Source organism: Pelophylax lessonae (assembly GCF_965119305.1).
Source record: "Pelophylax lessonae genome assembly, chromosome: 4".
Lineage (NCBI taxonomy): Eukaryota > Metazoa > Chordata > Amphibia > Anura > Ranidae > Pelophylax > Pelophylax lessonae.
The window spans coordinates 50339428-50361138 of NC_138771.1; the positions used below are offsets into that span (position 1 = coordinate 50339428).

General features: G+C 46.4%; 1 protein-coding gene across 1 annotated transcript; it reads left to right on the plus strand.

The window, feature by feature from the left end:
• The first annotated feature begins 2758 nt into the window (after positions 1 to 2758).
• Positions 2759 to 20372, plus strand: LOC309554315 (apoptosis-enhancing nuclease-like). Its single transcript, XM_082255967.1, has 4 exons — positions 2759 to 2847; positions 11045 to 11734; positions 13871 to 14065; positions 20117 to 20372. Exons 2-4 carry the CDS (start codon positions 11057 to 11059, stop codon positions 20303 to 20305), a joined length of 1062 nt encoding a protein of 353 aa, XP_082112093.1. The 5' UTR covers positions 2759 to 2847; positions 11045 to 11056; the 3' UTR covers positions 20306 to 20372.
• The last annotated feature ends 1339 nt before the right edge of the window (positions 20373 to 21711 follow it).

A 21711-nucleotide genomic window follows, 5' to 3' on the forward strand; every position in this document is an offset into this window, starting at 1 on the left:
TTATATTTCTCCATATAAAGGACGGGTCCCACAATATCGCAATATATATCGTTGGAAAAAAAATATTGCAATATATTTTTTTTCCAATATCGTGCAGGCCTACATGACAGTATTATTATTTTAACTGTTTCCCTTGTTCATCTTAACTAGTTCCCATCCGCGCTACAGCCTATATACGGCTGCAGCGCGGACTCGAATTTTCGGGAGGCCGTTTTTAAACGGCCTCCCAGTGACACGCCCCCCACGCGCTCCCGCGAGCGCGCAGCGGGGAGAATCTGTGTCGGCCGTGTCCCTTGGACACGGCCGATCACAGATCGTGGTGAATGGCCAATCACAGCAGCCATTCACCACGTGATCGGATCATCCAATGAGAGATGATCTCATATGTAAACATATGAGATCATCTCTCATCGCTGGCGCTCCTTCCTCACACGGAGCCTGCAGTGTGAGGAAGGAGGGGGAGCTGCACAGCGCCAGGGACAAAGAGACATGTAATCAGGGCACTGATCACCAGTGCCCTGATTACTAAAAGGTAAAAAACATACACAGTGCCCCCCCATCAGTGCCCACAGTGCCCGCCATCAGTGTCCCCCATCAATGCCCACAATCAGTGCCCATAGTGCTGCCAGTCAGTGCCCATCAGTGCCTGCTCATCTAGGCACTGATAAGCACTGACTGGCAGCACTATGGGCACTGAGTGTGGGCACTGATGGTGCTGCCCATCAGTGCTCATCAGTGCTGCCCATCAGTGCCACCCGTCAGTGTCCATCAGTGCCATCCGCCAGTGCCCATCAGTGCCGCCCGCCAGTGCCGCCTCTCAGTGCCCAGCAGTGCCACCTCAGTGCCCAGCAGTGCCACCTCTCAGTGCCCAGCAGTGCTGCCTATCAGTGCTCATCAGTGCCGCCTATCAGTGCCGCCTATCAGTGCCACCTATCAATGCCACCTATCAGTGCCACCTATCAATGCCGCCTATCAGTGCTCATCATTGCGGCATATTAGTACCTCCTCATCAGTGCCCATAAGTGCCACCTCATCAGTGCCCATAAGTGCCACCTCATCAGTGCCCATCAGTGCAGCCTATCAGTACCCATCAGTGCCACCTCATCAGCGCCCTTCAGTGAAGGAGAAAAATTTATTTTCAAAATTTACTCACAGAAAATAAGAAAAACTTTTTTTTTTTTTTCAAAATTTTCTGTCTTTATTCTTTTTTTTGTAAAAAATAAAAAACCCAGAGATGATTAAATACCACCAAAAGAAAGCTCTATTTGTGTGAAAAAAATGATAAAAATTTCAAATGGGTACAGTGTAGCATGACCGCGCAATTGTCAGTCAAAGTGTGACAGCGCTGAAAGCTGAAAATTGGCCTGGATGGGAAGGGTGTTTAAGTGCACAGTAGGCAAGTGGTTAATAAACTGTTCATTTTTTGACTTTATTTGCAATGGCATTAGTATTTTTTTATCACAGCCCCAAGCGCCTCCCGGTGAGAGACTCTCTGTTGTGTGTTTTTTCCTAGCATCCTCGGTCCCGAGATTGATCCTCTCTGGCAGCTATAGGCACATGATTATCACAAGAAACTGTCACTACACTTCTTGGCGCTTAGTCTCTTTTTTTGGGTTTTAGATACAGGAAGCAGCGGCTCTGCTCTCTACTGCAGCCGCTGCTTCCTCCAACAGTGCCCGCATGACCAGTATTACCCGCCAGCAGTAACTGCCAGCAGTAACCACCAGCATTACCCGCACCAGCAGTAACCACCAGCATTACCCGCACCAGCAGTAACCACCAGCAGTCTGCAAAATAAGTAGAAAAGGCATGTGCATTAGCATGTGTAAATCGTTGCAATATATATTTTTTACTAACTAGTTGTGTTTTGTCATAATATGTAATGTCCTTGAAGGGGGGACGGCGCGGGAAGGGTGCAGCGTCGCCGGGGGGGGGGGAGCAGCGGCGCGCGGGGGGAAAGCGCGGCGTGGAGCGCCACCTCCCTGAAATGAGTTTTTGCAGGTTGGGATGTCTGCAATCAAAATACACTTATTGGGATTTTTGTTTTACCAAAAATATGTAGCAGAAAACAAATTGACCTAAAAGGATGAAAATGTTTTATTATTTTTTTTTTTTCTTTTGGGGAATATTATATAGCAGAAAGTGAAAAATATATATATATATTTTTTTTCATAATTGCCGCTTTTTTTTTAGTTTTTAGCGCTAATAAATCGCACAGGTGATCAAATACCGCCAAAACTCTATTTGTAGAAAAAAAAGACATTCATTTCATTTGGGTACAGTGTCGCACGACCGCGCAATTGTCAGTTAAAGTAACGCAGTGCCGTATCGCAAAAAATTGCCTGGTCATTAAGGGGGTAAAACCTTCCGGTCCATAAGTGGTTAAACATCAAAATATATACATTACTGCATTTGACGAAAACCAGCTTAAAAGATTTGAACAATGTAGAATTGACAAATCCATTTTCTATACCCCATAGAAATCATATTACATGCTGTGTACACGTGGCCGGCCGCAGCCATCCTGTACAGTAATATGACAGCCAATCACCGCCCGCCCTTCTCCGGGCTGACCAATCCCACCACCCGGCACCCTGCTGTCACGTGACACAAGTAGTATTTCCCCCATATGCTGCAATTCACACCTGACGTCACCCATCCCATCCTGGCTGCGTTCCCATACTGAGCTTCCACCGTCCAATCAAAAGACAGGTAGGCGGTCGCTTGAGTGCAGCAGCCAATCAGAGCTGAGCGGTGTAAGGGACTTGTCCGGACAAGCTCCGGAGAGAAGCCGGTATAGAGGAGCACGTGTTATCTGTACGGAGAGTTCCGGACGGCGGGTGACAGGTGAGAGGAGTCTATGGGACGGTGTATAATGGTAGAGAGGATTGTTCTAGTAGTGGGGACAGCCGGGTGATAGGAATAGTAGTGATATCAGCACTTAGTGACGTTGTGTGACGTCATCACCGTGTGTGCTGTGCCTTTACAGCTCTAGAATAACTCCTTACAGCTAAAATGAGGAGGGGATATAAAAATGGTTTTGAGAGAGGAACTTTTTATTGTTTTTTTTTGTCTTAAAATCAGATATTTCCTCGCTCCTGAAGGCTCCTCCTCTCCGTGTGGCCACGCCCCAGGAATGCGCTTTTCTTTGGTGCCATTGGTCACGACTCTGACATCATCCGGTACAATAGTAGACCTGTGTGTACACTGACATCTAGGCTGGGTTTCTCAAACGCGTGCTGCATGTTTGGCGCTCTCCCGCAGAACGCACGTTTCCATGAAAACGCATCAATTGCGTGCTACATGCTGCGCTTTTTAGAGAGCGTTCACATCTCGCGATTTGGGATCATTGGCAGAATCTGCCATCTTAACCACCGGAGGATTTTGCTGTCTTACGTCCAGGCCACTTTTTGTGATTCGGCGCTGTGCAACTTTAACTGACAATTGCGCGGTCGTGTGACGCTGTACCCAAATGAAATTTACGTCCTTTTTTTTCCCACAAACAGAGCTTTCTTTTGGTGGTATTTGATCACCTGTGCGATTTTTACTTTTTGCGCTATAAACAAAAAAAGAGCGTTTATTTTGAAAAAATAACAATATTTTTAACATTTTTTTTTATATGAAATTCCCCCCCAAAAAAATATAAAAATCAAAAAATTTTTAAATTTTTGGCCAATTTGTATTCTGCTACCTATGTTTGGTAAAAAAAATCACAATAAGCGTATTTTGATTGGTTTGCGCAAAAGTTATTGCGTTTACTAAGGGAAAGATTTCTGTCATTTTTGGTGGTTTTTTTTAACGCGTAATGGTGGCGAGCTGCGATTTTAATTTTTTTTTTTTTTCGAGACTGCGACATTGCGGCGAACAGATCGGACCCTTGACTGACATTTTTGACACTTTTGTGACATTACTGCAGTAATCAGTGCTATAAATATGCACTGTTACTGTAATAATGACACTGGCAGGGAAGGGGTTAATTTTATTGGAGAGGGAGGGGTTAATGTATGCCTGGTGCTTACTGACGTGTGTGGGGGGAGGTGACTGAGTGACACAGGGACAGATCGCATGTTCAGCTATGCTGACCCTGTAATCTGTCACTCCCTGTCACTTAGGAGATCCGCCCACTCTGTTTACACAAGTGGGCGGATCTCCAAACTGGATTCCCCGACGATCGGGGAAGGGCGGCCTCCTCCCGCTGATCGCCGCCGCTCCTCCCCTGGCCTGACTCCCGCTGTGCGAGCGCCGCCTACAGGGGGAGGAGTCCAGCGACGTAGGTCTACGTCGCTGGACGGAATCGAGCCACTTTGCCGCAGTATGGTGAACGTGACCGGTCGGCAAGTGGTTAAATTGCGGCAGAACGCGTGACACACTTTTCTTTATTGGCACCCCTAGCGCAAAGCGATTCGGCCGCGATTGTCGCAAAAGGTGAGGTTTAAAAATGAGCGGCACTTGTCGCTCAGAAGAGGAGCTAAGCGTTTTTTCTGGCTACAAACTCACAAAGGGAATAAATAGGCTGTCATGTGTGCCAAGTGCAATCACTTCACCAGAATCGCCAGCGAGTGTTTGTTCCCCTCCCCCGCTATGTGAGAGAGAGAGAATGCAGCCTAAGCCCTGGCTCACACCACTGCGACTTTGATGTCAACTATCTGCGATTTCATGTGTCTCCGTTTTTACTACTTGTTTACAGGGCACTTCTAACCCCTTCCTGCCCAGGCCAATTTTCAGCGCCGTCACACTTTGACTCATGCAACACTGTACCCAAACAAAATTGTTCTTTTTTTCCCCATACAAATAGCGCTTTCCTTTGGTGGTATTTTATCACCTCTGACGTTTTTATTTTTTACTACAGGAACAAAAAAAAGACAGAAAATTTTGGAACAAAAAAAACATTTTTCATGGGTTTGTTATAAATATTAGCAAATAGGTAATTTTTCACCTTCGCTGATGTGTGCTGATGGGCCGCACTGGTGGGTGGACGCTGATGGGCTGCACTGGTGGGTGGACGCTGATGGGCTGCACTGGTGGGTGGACGCTGATGGGCTGCACTGGTGGGTGGACGCTGATGGGCTGCACTGGTGGGTGGACGCTGATGGGCTGCACTGGTGGGTGGACGCTGATGGGCTGCACTGGTGGGTGGACGCTGATGGGCTGCACTGGTGGGTGGACGCTGATGGGCTGCACTGGTGGGTGGACGCTGATGGGCTGCACTGGTGGGTGGACGCTGATGGGCTGCACTGGTGGGTGGACGCTGATGGGTCCGCACTGGTGGGTGGACGCTGATGGGTCCGCACTGGTGGGTGGACGCTGATGGGTCCGCACTGGTGGGTGGGCACTGGTGGGTGGACGCTGATGGGGCCGCACTGGTGGGTGGGCGCTAATGGGGCCGCACTGGTAGCTGGGCGCTGATGGGGCTGCACTGGTAGGTGAGTGCTGATGGGGCCGCACTGGTGGGTGGACGCTGATGGGGCCGCACTGGTGGGTGGACGCTGATGGGGCCGCACTGGTGGGTGGACGCTGATGGGGCCGCACTGGTGGGTGGACGCTGATGGGGCCGCACTGGTGGGTGGACGCTGATGGGGCCGCACTGGTGGGTGGACGCTGATGGGGCCGCACTGGTGGGTGGACGCTGATGGGGCCGCACTGGTGGGTGGGCGCTGATGGGGCCGCACTGGTAGCTGGGCGCTGATGGGGCCGCACTGGTAGCTGGGCGCTGATGGGGCCGCACTGGTAGCTGGGCGCTGATGGGGCCGCACTGGTAGGTGAGCGCTGATGGGGCCGCACTGGTAGGTGGGCGCTGATGGGGCCGCACTGGTAGGTGAGCGCTGATGGGGCCGCACTGGTAGGTGAGCGCTGATGGGGCCGCACTGGTAGGTGAGCGCTGATGGGGCCGCACTGGTAGGTGAGCGCTGATGGGGCCGCACTGGTAGGTGAGCGCTGATGGGGCCGCACTGGTAGGTGAGCGCTGATGGGGCCGCACTGGTAGGTGAGCGCTGATGGGGCCGCACTGGTAGGTGAGCGCTGATGGGGCCGCACTGGTAGGTGAGCGCTGATGGGGCCGCACTGGTAGGTGAGCGCTGATGGGGCCGCACTGGTAGGTGAGCGCTGATGGGGCCGCACTGGTAGGTGAGCGCTGATGGGGCCGCACTGGTAGGTGAGCGCTGATGGGGCCGCACTGGTAGGTGAGCGCTGATGGGGCCGCACTGGTAGGTGGGCGTTGATGGGGCCGCACTGGTAGGTGGGCGTTGATGGGGTTGCACTGGTAGGTGGGAGCTGATGGGGCCGCACTGTAGCCGTCTTTCTTCTATAGCGCGGGTGGAAAGTGATAACGGATGTAAATGCAGTTTGCTTCTGTAATGGATCAACCAGCACCCCGACCAGGCACCTCCATTGACAGATGCTCCGACCTAGTGCTTCCCGAGGGCTCCAAGCACTCCACCAGACACCGTAACCACTTCAGACCCCACAAACCGCTGCAGCTTGGTTAGGGTCTCGCCGTCTCCTACCCACCCTGGACCTACGACAAGGCTCCAGATTCCTGTGGGTGAACCTCTCTTTCCCCAGAGAGTGCAGCAGAACGAGCTCTTACACAAGCTCAGTGATTATCCAAGGGAGTATGGAGGACATAGCAATCCCTTGTAGCCGATTCCCCCAATGAGAGACAGGACTCTAGATTGAGGGTGAAGTAACTCTAGAACAACTTTATTTGAACAAGAAGCAGACTTGTATACAGTTTTCACCCCCAAGGTTACCGCCTAGGTGGACCTTGTTGAAGACTGGACAAGACATTCACTATCCAATAGGAACAGAGTTTTACACTCTCATACAGTGTACACAAAAATATACAATGTGGGACAATCCCCCCCCCCCTCCCCCTTAGCATCCAATCCACATACCTATATACGGTACATCCCATAAGTTTCTCTTAACCACTTGCCAACCGCCGCAAGTAGATATACGGCGGCGGTCGGCCCCGGCCAGGCAAAGTGACGTATATATACGTCACTAGCCTGTCACCGGCTTGTGAGCCAATAGCGGGCGAGCGCGCGCCCGCCCCGGCTCGTTCCCTAAGAAGTCAGTGCGTGTGACCGGCGGACCCGATGTTCGCCGGTCACTCGCGATCGTTCGCCGGGAAGGGAGAAAGGCGGGCGGCTGATGTAAACAAGCCGCCTGTCATTCTCCCCTGTGTAAACATGGAGATCGGACGGTACTATGTAGGACCGTTGATCTCTGTTTTTACAGTAGTAGCCATGTCCCATCACAGTTAGAAACACGCCCCTAGGACACACTTAACCCCTCCCTCTCCAATAAAGTTAACCCCTTCACTACCAGTGTATTTTTACAGTAACAGTGCATATGTATAGCACTGATTACTGCAGTAATGTCACTGGTAACCCCAAAAGTGTCAAAAATGTCAGTCAAGGGTCCGATCTGTCCGCCGCAATGTCGCAGTACCGCAAAAAAAAATCGCAGATCGCCATTACACCTTAAAAAAAAAAACACCAAAAATGACAAAAATCTTTCCGTTTGTTAGTAAACGCGATAACTTTTGCGCAAACCAATCAAAATACGCTTTTTGTGATTTTTTTTTTTTTTTTTTTTTTTTTTTTTTACCAAACATGGGAAGCATAAAACAAATTGGCCGAAAATGGTAAAAAATTTTGATTTTTACATTTTTTTTTTTTTTTTGGGGGGGAATTTCATATAAAAAAATGTGAAAATATTATTTTTGCAAAATTTATTCTCTTTTTTTTGTTTATAGCGCGTGATCAAAAAATCGCACAGGTGATCAAATACCACCAAAAGAAAGCTCTGTTTGTGGGGAAACGTCAAATTCGTTAAGGTACAGCGTCGCACGACTGCGCAATTGTCCGTTAAAGTCACGCAGTGCCGAATCGCAAAATACCCCCTGGTCTGACATTGAAAGATATGTAATATACACAGCATTTAGGAAGAACAGATTTCATGGCAAATGGGAATAAATCTTTATATTTCTATATGGAGATATGGCTGGCAAATATGACCGTCCCATCTGAAGCAATTCAAACCATTACTTATCTGTCTTTAACTTCCAGTGACGGTGAATACTGTCACAGGTTCTTATTCCCATCGCACACGTTTTTGGATCAGAGGCTCCTCTGTAGCGGGTGGTTCAGTGATCAGCAGCTGGACAGTGGATCTATCACAGATAATATACAGCAGACCATGGATCTTTCATTGCAGTCCAAAACTTTTATTGAGGAAAGATCTCATCACAACAGGGTAATGCCCCATACACACGTGCAGATTGTCTGCAGATTTACCAAAACCATATAATATGAGGTCAAACCTAAACACTTTCAATTTGTATGCAATCCGGCAGGCCCTTGCACTACATAGAAAAGGTAAATCTGCAGATAATCTGCATGTGTGTATGGGGCATAAGTGCGATGCTTTGGAGCCACGCATGCCTGACAAAGGGGTCCTGCGGGGCTCCGAAAGTTGCACGTACCCTGTAGTGATGAGATCTTTCGCACAGGTGCAGACGAAGGCTAAGGTGCGGTTCGCACTTGAATCACACAGCAGTACGATCCGAGTTCTAGTGCGCTTTCCACACATTGCCCTGCAGTGTGATTTTTTTTTTTTTTTTTTTGCAGCCTCTTTCATTTGAATAGTCTGCAAATTACACCAGAACGCACAATAGGTAGGACATGCGCTACTTTTCAAAAACACACCACCCCAAATCGCATGATGCTGCTATACCATGCAATTTGGTGCTTATAAAGGCACTGTATTGGCACGAGCAGCAGATCTTAAAAGGCAGTGCGTTTTGAATGCGGTGCAGGAAATACACACGGAATGCACCGCATTCTGGTGTTAACCGGGCTTGATGCGTTTTCACGAAAACTTGCGAATTAGAGGTTAATGGGAGTGCACCTAAAAACAGGTAAAGCAAACCTAAACCCAAACTGCACCAGAAACGCAGCGTACAGATGTGAACTGGCATTAGGCTTCATTCACACGTCATCGTTTGGATTTGCGGGCAGAATTGTTGCGATTTTGCCTACAATTCCAAATCGCCTGGCAATTGTTGCACGACGTGTGTTTGGGTGCCATTTTCCTTTACTGGCACCCCCAGCGCGATGCAATTATGCCACTGTTGTGTAACAGGATCGAGTAACCATTGCGGCAAACTGCGTCTTTAACCACTTCATTACCCGGCACTTTCACCCCCTTCCTTCCCAGGCCAATTTTCAGGTTTCAGCGCTGTCGGTCCCCATTCACACTAGCGCGACTTGTGAGGCGATTTGGTCGCCTGACAAGTCGCAGTGGGTCGCCTGCCATTGATTAGCACAGGACCCATTCTAATAGGAGCAACACAAGTCGCTCCGACTTAGAAAAAGGGTCCTGTACTACTTTGGGGCGACCTGGAGGCGACTTGTATTGACTTCAATGATATGAAGCCCGTGCATGTCACGCCGAGGTCGCAGTGCACAACGTGCACTGCGACTTCACAGGTCGCCCCTTACACTTTGAATGACAATGCTACACTGTATCCCATTGAGATATTTATAATCTTTTTGAGACATGGAGCGTTCTTTTGGTGGTATTTAACCACTTCACTTTAAGACCAGGCATTTTCTGACATTTGTTGCTTACAAGTTAAAATCAGTATTTTTTGCTAGAAAATTACTTAGAACCCCCAAACGTTATATATACTTTTTGGTAAAAAAAAAAAAAAAAAAAAAAATATGTAGCAGAAAACAAATTGGCCTAAAATGTTAAAAAAAAAATTGATTTATACATTTTTTTTTTTGGGGAATGTTGTATATCAGAATGTAAAAAAATATTGTTTTTTTTTTTTTTTTCAAAATTTGTCGCTCTTTTTTTCGAAAATCAAAAATCGCACAGGTGATCAAATGCCACCAAAAGAAAGCTCCATTTGTGGGGGGAAAAAACGGACATAAATTTAAATTGGGTACAGCGTCGCACGACTGCGCAATTGTCTGTTAAAATAACGCAGTGCCGAATCGTAAAATATAGCCTGGTCAGGAATGGGGTAAAATCTTCCGGTCTTAAAGCGGTTAAAAGTACGCTCATTGAGAATTTGTTTTGTCAGACGTGTAGCTAAATACATTTTGGCCTAAATATATGACAAAAACTGAATATATTGGATATTTTTTTAACTGTCAAAGTAGAAAATGTCAATTTTTTCGCTCTTTTTTTTTATTAATATTGCAAAAAATGAAAAGCGGAGAGGTGATCAAATGCCACCAAAAGAAAGCTCTGTTTGTGGGGAAAAAAGGACGTAAATTTAGTTTGGGTACGGCGTTGCATGACCGCGCAATTGTCAGTTAAAGTCGCGCAGTGCCAAGTTACAAAAAGTGGCCTGGACGTTAAACAGGAAAATCCTCCAGTAATAAAGTGGTTAAAGTCCCTGCAACTTTAAGTCGCACAAATTTAAACGGTTGTTATTGAAGGGGTGCGACTTGTCATGCCACTTTAATGTTCAAAGTCGCACGAGTGTGAATGGAGCGCTAGGGTGAATGTATGTTATAAAAGGCTTGTTTGCTTTCGTGTTCAGATCGCTCTCCAGAGATCATTAGGCGGGTGGTAAGGAGAATTTGCATTGCTTGCTTTGATCCCTCAATCCCGTCACTAGTGAGTCACACCTATGTACATTGCTCACAATTGTGGGGTGCTTGTAGAGTGGCCCCATTCACTTGAATACGTTGGGCTTCGATGTGGGCTATGTCTACCTAAAGCAGCAAGGGCATAATTCTTGTGGCCACTAAACAAATCGTTGTTGCGGCATGTGTAAACCCCCAGCCTCTGCTGCTAAAGGGGGTAGTGGTTGGGGGGGGCAGTAAAAGCATGGCTCAACAGCTGGGTTTTACTACAACCCAAGCGCTAGTGTGAATGAGCCCTTAAATGCACTGAAATCCTCGTAGTTGAATAAACAATTGATACATACATCATCTCCAGTATGTCTGTGGCTAAGTGACAGGTGCTCTTTATAGTAGTTTTGGGTTGTAATGTGTGAATCTCTGTTGTGTTTCCTCTCCAGCAATTCTTAGAGATGGAAGGCAGAGCAGCCAGCAGTTTGTTTTATGGCTTCCAAGGGTCCAGCCACTACTTGAACTCGGCTCATAAAGAAGTCTTATTGGAGGAACCCAAGGCTTCATGTGCCAAGAGCCGCAGAAGGAGCCGGAAACACCAACGCTTCCTGAAGTACAAAGAGTTTCTACAGCAACGCGGGCGGCTGGGCACTCCGAGATGTGAGCCCATACCAGGGAAAGGAGAAGATCGGTGTTGTGACTGTGATCAGAACAGCCATGGTGGGCTACATGGGGAAGAACCAAATACAGACCAACTGGAGGACCAGTCTACAAAACTCCAGAAGATAAAGTCCATGCTGTGTTCTCTGCCAGCCATGGCCTCTGATTATTCTACAGCATGTGACTATGACAGCGGCCTCTCTGTGTCCGGAAGTTCTCAGTCTAGCAGACCCTCGTCCCCCTGCTCCTGGCTGAAGCCTGGGAAGTGTGTTGCCATTGACTGTGAGATGGTGGGCACAGGGCCTGGTGGTAGGACCAGTGAGCTGGCGCGGTGTAGTATCGTTGACTACAGAGGGGACGTTGTCTATGACAAATACGTTAAGCCACAGCTGCCAGTCAGAGACTACAGAACACCCTGGAGTGGGATCACCAAACGTCACATGAAGAATGCCATTCCATTTAAAACTGCACAGAAAGAGGTACGTTCCATAACACTTGGATGTATTTTTATAGAATTTGCAATTTTTTTCTATGAAAGTGCAAGTATATTCATGCTATGTGAATGGGGCAAAATGGAATGTTACTAGGCTATTTTCACTCCAAGTCAAATGTTCTACCTTCCAATAGAATAGTAAAAATCTGAAAAATCCTGCATTATGGCCACTAGATGGAGTGGATGAGCAAAGGAAATACTATGATCACTAGCACCATCTAGTGACAATAATGCACTAATTTCCTGAACCACCCTATTTTAAATGAACTAAAGCCACAACTTGTCTGGCTGTACTTCTCCCTCCTGTGTATCACAGGAGTGCAGTTCGCTCTGCACACCTGTGACCTTTTTTCAGCAGACAGCGGGGCTGAAGTCCGCTGATGTCACAGAACCGGTCCAGGCTCGGGCAAGATCGTGACAATGAAGTTAGGATCCGCCCACATGCCTGGACTAGCACCCAGGTCAGCCTCAGTGAACTGCTGAGAGCCTGAGCCAGATGCTCCCTGCCCCTCCACAGCCCAGTGAGCCGGGGGCAGAGAGCCCTGAAAATCCCTCTACTCCTCTCCAGTGTTAGATCACTTACCTGTAGGTACTGTGAATATCTCCTAAACTTGCACTGTTAGGAGATATGCAGAGTGCATGTAGCTGGTGATGTCACCACCTCATGCGCTCTTAAGGATCCGGCATACAGTTCTGGTCCTTCAGAGCCCGAGCTGTATACGGCGATTCCCACGCACATGACGTCATCGTGCCACCAGCCACTCGTGTAGCCGGAGGCTGTGAAGATGGAAGCCCTGTTAGCATGACCGCATGCTACTGGAGGGCTGCGTTTTTAAAGGCAGAAGGTTTTTTTTATCTTAAAGCGGTAGTATCCCGCTTTTTGGCACTTTAACCTACAGGTAAGCCTATAATAAGGCTTACCTGCAGGTACAAATAATATCTCCTAAACCGGCACGGTTTAGGAGATATTTACAGTGCATGCAGCCGCTCGCGCAAGCGGGCGCATGCGCTCTGAAGGTCCGGGGGGACCTTCAATTAACTTGCCGGGAGCTTGCCGGAAAAATCACTCCCGCGCGCATGCGCGGGAGTGACGTCATCGCGGCTCCGGCCAATCATCGCGCCGGAGCCGTCTCTTCTGGCCAATCACCACGCCGGAGCCGCCGAACCCGGAAGAGACGGCGAGGGATCATGGCAGCGCCCGCAGCGATGTCCGGGGGTCCGTGTCGGGGCTTCGTTCTAAGGTAAGTTACACATAATGGGCTAGTATGCGATGCATACTAGCTCATTATGCCTTTGTCTTGCAGGTTTTTTTTTTTTTTTTATGTTTTAGGGTTTACAACTGCTTTAATGCCTTCCATGCCCATTGGCTCCTGCTGTCAGTCAAAGTCAGCTAGCCAATCAGGGGAGGGGGTGGGGCTGTATCAGGGCTCTGTGTCTGAATGGACAGTGACACAGGGAGCTGTGGCTTGGCTCTGGTGCCCCCATAGCAAGCTGCTTGCTGTGGGGGCACTGAGCAGGAGGGATGGGCCAGAAGCACTGAAGAGGGACCTGATAGGAGGATCTGGGCTGCTTTGTGCAAATCCACTTCACAGAGGGAGGTAAGTTTAACATGTTTGTTTTTATAGGAAAAAAAAATTAAACTTTACAGTAACTGTAAGGTAATTCTGTCATATTGTGCTAGTATGAGATTCATACTAGCACATTATGACATTGCCTTGCAGGGCGAATTTGTTTGTTTTTATTTTCAACTGCAGTTTACTACTGCTTTAAACACTAAGCATGAAAGCACAGCAAGGTCAGTTTTCTGGCTGTGCTGGGAGCTAATCTAATGATCAGACTTGGGCAGATCAGTTCCTACACAGCCATTAACTAGGAAGATCAGTGTACTGCTGTTTATCCACCTCTAGCTTTTATGCAGCAATGAAGTTCAAGAGGTTATGTCCTCACTTTATTTAAAAAAAAAAAAAAAGAGGGGAGAAAGCCCAAAAAAATGAAACTAATGCAACCACATCTAATGGCTGGCAAGCTGCAATATATTACATTTTTGGTTTGGGGTTTAATACCCCTTTAAGTTATTGCCATTAATATCTCATGCATCCTGTTCTTTTGAATCGTTTTGCAGATCTTGAACATCCTCAAGGATAAGAGAGTCGTTGGACACGCACTAATCAATGATTTTAAAGCTCTGAGATATCACCATCCTAAGGAACAAACCAGAGACACCAGTAAAATCCGTCTGCTCACCCATATGGCAGGACTTTCTCATACGCCTTCTTTAAGAAGTCTAGCATGGTGTCTTCTGCAGAAACTGATACAGGTAATATCAGATATACAACGGTTTATTGATTGGTGTTTGCTTTTCAATCATGGAGCTTTATCTGGATGTCTATGGGGGAGATATTCTAAAACCTGAAGAACACAAAATTGGATTCCAGGTTTTTTTTTTTTTTTTTTTTCAAAGTTTAATTAACAAGCTAAAGTTAGAAGCCACCATGCACAGCTGCACCAGATTTTGCACTCTCCAGTTTTAGGAAATCAACCCTTATGTGTAAACTTTTTTTTTTTTTTTTTTTTTTTTTTTTTTTTGCAGGACTTTGGTAGAACATTTTAAGTGTTCTATTAAATTTCCTTTTTAACCGCTTGCCGACCGCCGCACGACTATTTACTGCGGCGGTCAGCCCCTCACAGGCAGAGCGACATAGTACTACGTCACTATCCTGTGAGGGTCTAGGGAGCGAGCGTGCGCCCCCAGAGGCGTGCTCCCGCGCGGTCATGGACCCCCCACCCCCGCGTGTGACCGGCGGACCCGATGTCCGCCGGTCACTCGCCGATCGTCGGTGCAGAGGGAGAAAGGCAGGGGGCTGGTGTAAACAAGCCGCCTGTCATTCTCCCCTGTGTAGGAATGGTGATTATACGGTTCTACTATGTAGGACCGTTGATCACTGTTCCTACACTTCAAGCCACAGCCAATCACAGTTAGAATCACGCCCCTAGGGACACACATAACCCCTCCCTCTAAAAAAAAAAAAAAAGTTAACCCCTTCACTGCCAGTGTAATTTTACAGTGAAAGTGTATATGTATAGCACTGATTACTGTAGTAATGTCACTGGTAACCCCCCAAAAGTGTCAAAAATGTCAGTCAAGGGTCCTATCTGTCCGCCGCAATGTCGCAGTCCCGCAAAAAAAAATCGCCGCCATTACGTGTTAAAAAAAAAAAAAAAACAACAAAAATTACAAAAATCTTTCCCTTTGTTAGTAAACGCAATAACTTTTGCGCAAACCAATCAAAATACGCTTTTTGCGATTTTTTTTTTTTTTTTTTTTTTTTTTTTTTTTTTTTTAACCAAACATAGGTAGCAGAAAACAAATTGGCCGAAAATGTTAAATTTAGATTTTTACATTTTTTGGGGGGGGATTTCATCTAAAAAAAAAAATGTGAAAAATATTGTTATTTTTGCAAAATTGTCGCTCTTTTTTTGTTTATAGCGCATGATCAAAAAATCGCACAGGTGATCAAATACCACCAAAAGAAAGCTCCGTTTGTGGGAAAAAAAGGACGTCAAATTAATTAGGTACAGCGTCGCACGGCCACACAATTGTCCGTTAGTCACGCAGTGCCGAATCGCAAAATAGGCCCTGGTCAGGAAGGGGGTAAAATCTTCCGGGGCTTAAGTGATTAATGTGTTTATTTCCTTTTGATTATCAGCTCCATCTAGTGGCCATGATATTTTATTTTCCTGAAATACCTCAATCAAGGTAAAACACTGCATTATGGTCAGTAAGGGCCCTTTCACACTTGGCGGATCAGTTTGACGGAATCTTCTTGCTCGGCTGGAATCGATTCGCTGATCCCCCGCTGAGTAGGCGGATGACAGGTCTGTCTCCCCTCACTGTGCATATAGACCTGTCAATGAGTCCCGCTTTCCTCTATGGGAAGAGCTGATGAAAACGGACCGCCTGTCTGTATTCATCCTATCCATTCCGATCCTCCAGACAGATGAAAAATGGGGTCACCACCCGTCTGGATTTGGCGGACAGGATCGGATTGGATAGCGGTGGGTGTCAGCGAAAATGTCATGGAGGGACCGATCAGGTCTGCCTGAAATACTGACAGGCAGACCTGATTGGAAGCCCGTGTGCGTCACCAAAAATGTGTTGTACTGAAAACTCTAGTAACAGTTTCTTTGGTTCACTTTGCACCCCCCAGTTCTTGATTGAGCAGATCCTTGTGTGTTTGCATCCTGCCTCTTATCCCCAGATGTATGACAAAAAAAAATGATCCGCTTGATCTTAGCGTTGCTCATTCTGTTGTAATCTGACCCAACTGTTACCTGGGGAAAAAAAGTAAAATCATTGGAGTGTAGGAACCCTTTAATCATTTTTACAAATCGGGGGTATTTGTTTAGCACAGATGAGAAACGGGGTTAAAATTGCTTTAACCCTTTCACACTCAATGATGTGTAGCGCACACATAGCAATGAAAGGGTTTAAACAAGCTCGCCGTAGCAGCCTTAACCACTTGCTGACCGCTAGCAGTACATATACTGCAGCAAGTTGGCTCGATTGCGCAAAACTACCTGTACATCATTTTATGCAATAGCCAGCGGGGCGCACACGCTGATTGGCCAGAGGTAGAGCCAATCAGGGGGTCCGATGGACGCGATATCCACCGGCCACCCGTGATCGCTCACCAGTGAGACAGAACGGCAGTCTGGCAATGTAAACAAGGCAGACCACAATCCACCTGTCTGACAGAGATGAACACGGATCTTGTGTTTCTGCTATTTAGGAACATGTTCATCCAGTGAGTCCATCACCCAACAGAAAGCATCCCCTAGGGCAGCGATGGTGAACATTGGCACCCCAGATGTTTTACAACTACATTTCCCATGATGCTCATGCGCTCAGCAGTGTAGTTGAACATCATGGGAAATGTAGTTCCAAAATATCTGGGGTGCCAAGGTTCGCCATCACTGCCCTAGGCAAATACTTAACCCTTTAATCGCCCCTGGTGTTAACCCCTTCCCTGCCAGTGGTATTAGTACAGTAACCGTGCATATTTTTAGCATTGATTTACTGTAGTAATGTCACCGGTCCCCTCAAAAATGTCAAAATTGTCAGTTAGGTGTCCCATCTGTCCGCTGCAGTCCTGCTAAAAATCACTGATTGCCACCATTACTAGTAAAAAAATAAATAAAAAATGCCATAAATCTGTCCCCTAGTTTGTAGCGCATCAACTTTTGTGCAAACCAATCAATCTAAACTTATTGGGATTTTTTTTTTTTTTTAAACAAATTTGTAGCAGAATACATATTGGCCTAAAATGATGAAAAACATTTTTTTTTTTTAAATTGACTGTTTTAATTAGTTGTAATTTTTTTCTTGAAAATTGACACTTTATCGTTCATTGACAGATGCAGCTTCATATCATCTAAGCCAGTGGTCCTCAACCCTGGTCCTCAGGGCCCACTAACAGGCCAGGTTTTCAAGATAACTGAAATACATCCCAGGTGATCTAATTTGCTGCTCAGTGATTGCAGTACTCCAGTCTGCATCTCCCTAAGGTAATACTTAAAATCTGGCCTGTTAGTGGGCCCTGAGGACTGGAGTTGAGGACCACTGATCTAAGCCATTGGGTTATGTTCCTCCCATCAGGAATAGGACACTAGGCAGGAAAAAGCTTTCACCACACCTATGAGGCTGTCCCTGCAGCCATAACCCCACACACTGCTACAGCCCTCAGTTTCTTTCTGCCTAGTTTAGGAGTAGGACCTAGTTCCCTGCTGGGACTTCGGTCTTAGCTGTTCTATTTTGGGAACCTTTTTTTTGTACTTTTTTGAGTAGAGTTCCTGGAAAACTACAAGCATCAGCTGGCTGGGTTTCGGACTGGATATTCTCGATCCTTAAGGTCTCCCAGCCTGGCCAGCGAGCGTGAGCAAGTTATAGTCCAGCACTAGGCTTTGCCATGACAGAGCCCCGATGGACAGGGACGAGCCCGCGAGTAGACCATTTCGCTGGGACACAAACGCCCTGAGTCGCAGCGTACCCCTTGGCTGGCAGCACCCCCATTCTGGGTGGGAGGTAGTCTGCTCGAATCGGCACCCACCTGATTCATGGTATGGTGAGTAAGAGTCCCCCCCCCCCCCCATTTCTCTGGCTGTCTCGGGGTGGACGTGGGCCTCCTCCATAGATTATGCGGACCCTCAGGTATCCCTCAGTTCCTCTGGCCTCTCAGACATACAAGGCCCCCCCCTCCCCATTACAGGTTCCTACCTTTGGGGGGCAGATATATTGCGGCTGCTGAGGTGGTTCTGTGGAAGGGAGGGGGTGTTTTTTTCTGGTGGGGTCCCCTCCTGGGGACCATCAGATGCCTTTGCCGGTGATCCCTCTGTGGGGGTCCTGGAGACCGACTAGCGCGCCGTGGGGGCCACCATTTTGCTGTAGATTGCCCTGCATAAATGTCAGAATTCCTCATTGTAATGTATGGGCAGCCATTTTCTAAATCTTCCACATAGGAATGCATGGGGAGGCCATTTTCTTGTGGTCCTCGGTGCTGGACAGCATAGGCAAGCATCAGACACTCTAGGCATGACCCAGGTGAATTTCACTTCCTGTGTCAAATCGTTCTTTCTGCTGTGCAGATCCTTCCTGCAAGCCTCCTGATCGGTTTGGTAACACTTTTTGGGGTCTCTTGTGGGTTTCCTCACACTCTAACAGACTGTTAAGCTGGGACTTCATGTACCGCCAGTGCAGTGCTGCAATCGCGTTTTTTGCGACTTTTAAAAGTGACACTACATCTTTTTAAAATTAGTGAACATGGAGTCCCAGGACAACAATTCACCTACAGACCCCCTCAGTGTGACTGCGGAAAAGGTACCCCCCCCCCCCCCGTTTCCACATAGGTCATGCACGCATATATAATTGGCAATCGGACCACACATGTATTGCTGCTAACATTCGGAGTCAGGATTGCAATGTAAAAGCGATCTGGGTGGTTGCATAGACGTCTAATGCTTTTTCAGAGATAAACAGGGAAAGGCATGAAAACTGCTGCAGATGGTTTACATACCTGCAGCCTTCCAGGCCTTTGTCGCACCAGAATCTTGGCCTGTTCTAGAAGGCCAAGTTTTGGAATTAAGGTAAAGGTAAAGGAGAGATTTGGGGTCTTATTGACCCCAGATCTCCCCATAAAGTTTACCTGTCCTATTACAAGGGATTTTTACATTCCTTGTAATAGGAATAAGTGATTGAAGAAACAGTGTAAAAATTAAAAACATTTAAAGCGCCCCCATCCCTCTGTGCTCGCGCACAGAAGCGAAAGCATACGTAAGTGACTTACGCATGTGTAAACTGTGTTCGCACCAAACGTGAGGTATTGCCGCATGTTAGAGCGAGAGCAATAATTATAGCACTAAACTGGGAACCTGTAAAAAAAAAAAAAAAAAAAATTTAAAGCATTCCATTAGGAGATGAAGTACCATAATTTACCTCCATTCCGCGAGTGTGCACAATTTTAAAGTGGGACATGTTGGGTATCTATTTACTCAGAGTAACATGATCTTTCATATCTTACAAAAAATTAGGGTATATATATTTTTTTTTTTTTTTATGTATGAAGATAAAAAGAACCTTCTGACTTTACAGCCCTTTTTTTAAAGTGTATTTTTTCCCAAAAAATTGTATTTGAAAAACCGCTGTGCTACTGTGTTACGAGTTTATTCCCTAGGGTGTCTGCTAAACAAAAATATAAATAAAATGTATATATATTATAGTTTGGTGTTATAAGGCTTCTTTCATACGGCCGCTCCGTGTGAAAGGTCCGCTGCGGGACTTTTTATTTATTTTTTTTCCACGGAGCGGATGACATTTGTCATCCGCTCCGTGTGCCCTCATATCATCCCATCCGTTTGCGGATGATATGCGGACATAATGTAAGTATATGGCACTGCGGATGTCAGCGGATGACACCGCTGACATCCGATTTTCCTTCCTTTCCGTTTTTTACACGGATGAATAAATAGGGTTCTGTTCCATTCGAAAAAACGTAACAGAACTGAAAGGAGGAATATCGGATGTCAGCAGATGGTATTCCGCTGACATCCGCAGTGCCATTCACTTACATTATGTCCGCAAATCATCCGCAAAAAAATAGGATGATTTGCGGACACACGGAGCGGCCGTGTGAAAGGACCCTAAGTAAGTTTCTAGCAAGAGATACGGATTTAAACGTGTAAACAATAAGTGCAAGAAAACACTTGGTCTTTGAGTGGTTATAGTAGACCACCTTGGCAGCCATAGGGATAAATTGGTATTTTGTGCAATTTCATTTATATAAAGGTGTATTTTCTTTTTCTTTGTGTAATGCAGGTGGGTAATAAGGGCCACTCCTCAGTGGAAGATGCTCAGACATGCATGGAGCTGTATAAATTGGTGGAGGACCAATATGAACAAGAACTTCTTACTGGTGTTCATGAAGCCAAGGAATGCACTCAGAACAACAACCACTACATGGATGATCAATACTGGCCATCAGACTTGGATGAAGACTGCAAATGATTGCCAAATACTTGACTGTCATCCCTTAACCCCTCTATATTAATGTTAATTTTATTGCTGCTATTTAAATAATTTGTGTACTGTTTGTGTTATCACTTGAAGTTTCTGTAATTGAATGCTGAAAAAAGATTCTGTAAAGGAGGCACATTTTAAGGACACATTCACACCGTTTGCCTTTTGAAGCATATCTAGCCTAATGCATTTTCTATTGGGGAAAAAAAGAAAACGTGTCAACGTATGTTGCTTTGCGTTTTTAATGCACTTTACATTGCACTTCAACACACATTTGACACGTGTTTTGATGTTTATTTTGATTCCAATAGAAAGCACAAAGGTGTGACACCTTATTCTCTACCTCATTGGCCATTCAGCTTTTTTTTTTTCTTTTTTTTTTTTCAATGGAAGTGGATGACACTCAGACATAAACCAAAAAAGCAGTTGCTTTAACTTCACAAAATTCCATCAATAACAGTTTGATCTCCAGTTGGGTTAACAAAATATTTAAGCAGTCTGTATTGAAACAGTTATTCTTCTTTAATATTATTGACGGAAATGGACTGGACTGTTTGATGTAAGAACTGTATCTGTTGTCACCAGTCAATCCAAATGTTTACTGCAGAATAAACCCTTAAATCTGATGAATTGCTTTTTGGCTTTAGACAGATTTTGCTCCCCAGTTATAACTACTCCTTACAGTTCTAAAATTACTACTCCTAAAGATATATATTGTATTTATATGATCGACACCTCAGAGTGATGAAAGACCAAGCGGTCCATCAAGGCTTCCTTTTGCTTCCTTTTTTCTTCTGAGATGTACCAAATTTTGGCCGCTGAAACGTATCTCCGAAAATGGTGTTTCTCTTTCGTTCATTGACAGATACAGTGCCTGACAGTCATTACCATTGGGTCATACTGCCCCCTACAGGAGGACACTAGGCAGAAAATAATTCTGACTACACCCATGGGCACTCCTAAGGAGTATACTCCCTCTCTCTGCTATAGCCACTCAGTTTTTTTTCTGCCTAGTCAGGCGTAAGGACCTAGTTCCCTGCTGGGATCTCTGGTCCTAGCAAATGTATTTATTTTTAGATAGAAAAATTTTCTCCTGGATTTTTTTACTGTGAGATCTACAATTAACTGCCGGACTGAGCGACGGGCTGGATAATCCAGTGGTCGCCCCAGTCTGGCCAGTGAGCGCGCGCAGGCCTCAGCTCCGTGCTAGGTTGGGCGCAACAGCCCCACTGAACGGGGGCTGGCCTGCGAGTCAAATGCCTCGTGAGGTGGCATATGACCGGGTCTCGCCCCGAGTTGCAGGGTTCCTCCTGGCCGACAGCTCCCCCATTTTGATGGAGAGGGGTTCTGTCTGGAGCGGTGCCCGCCTGGTTCCTGATATGGTGAGTAGCTGT

Bases quoted from the DNA above. Each gene is read 5' to 3' on its own strand.
- LOC309554315 (XM_082255967.1), top strand. From the start codon at position 11,057: ATGGAAGGCAGAGCAGCCAGCAGTTTGTTTTATGGCTTCCAAGGGTCC. The intron at 11,735-13,870 runs GTACGTTCCATA...ATCGTTTTGCAG, and splicing joins TTAAAACTGCACAGAAAGAG to ATCTTGAACATCCTCAAGGA. The intron at 14,066-20,116 runs GTAATATCAGAT...TGTGTAATGCAG, and splicing joins TTCTGCAGAAACTGATACAG to GTGGGTAATAAGGGCCACTC.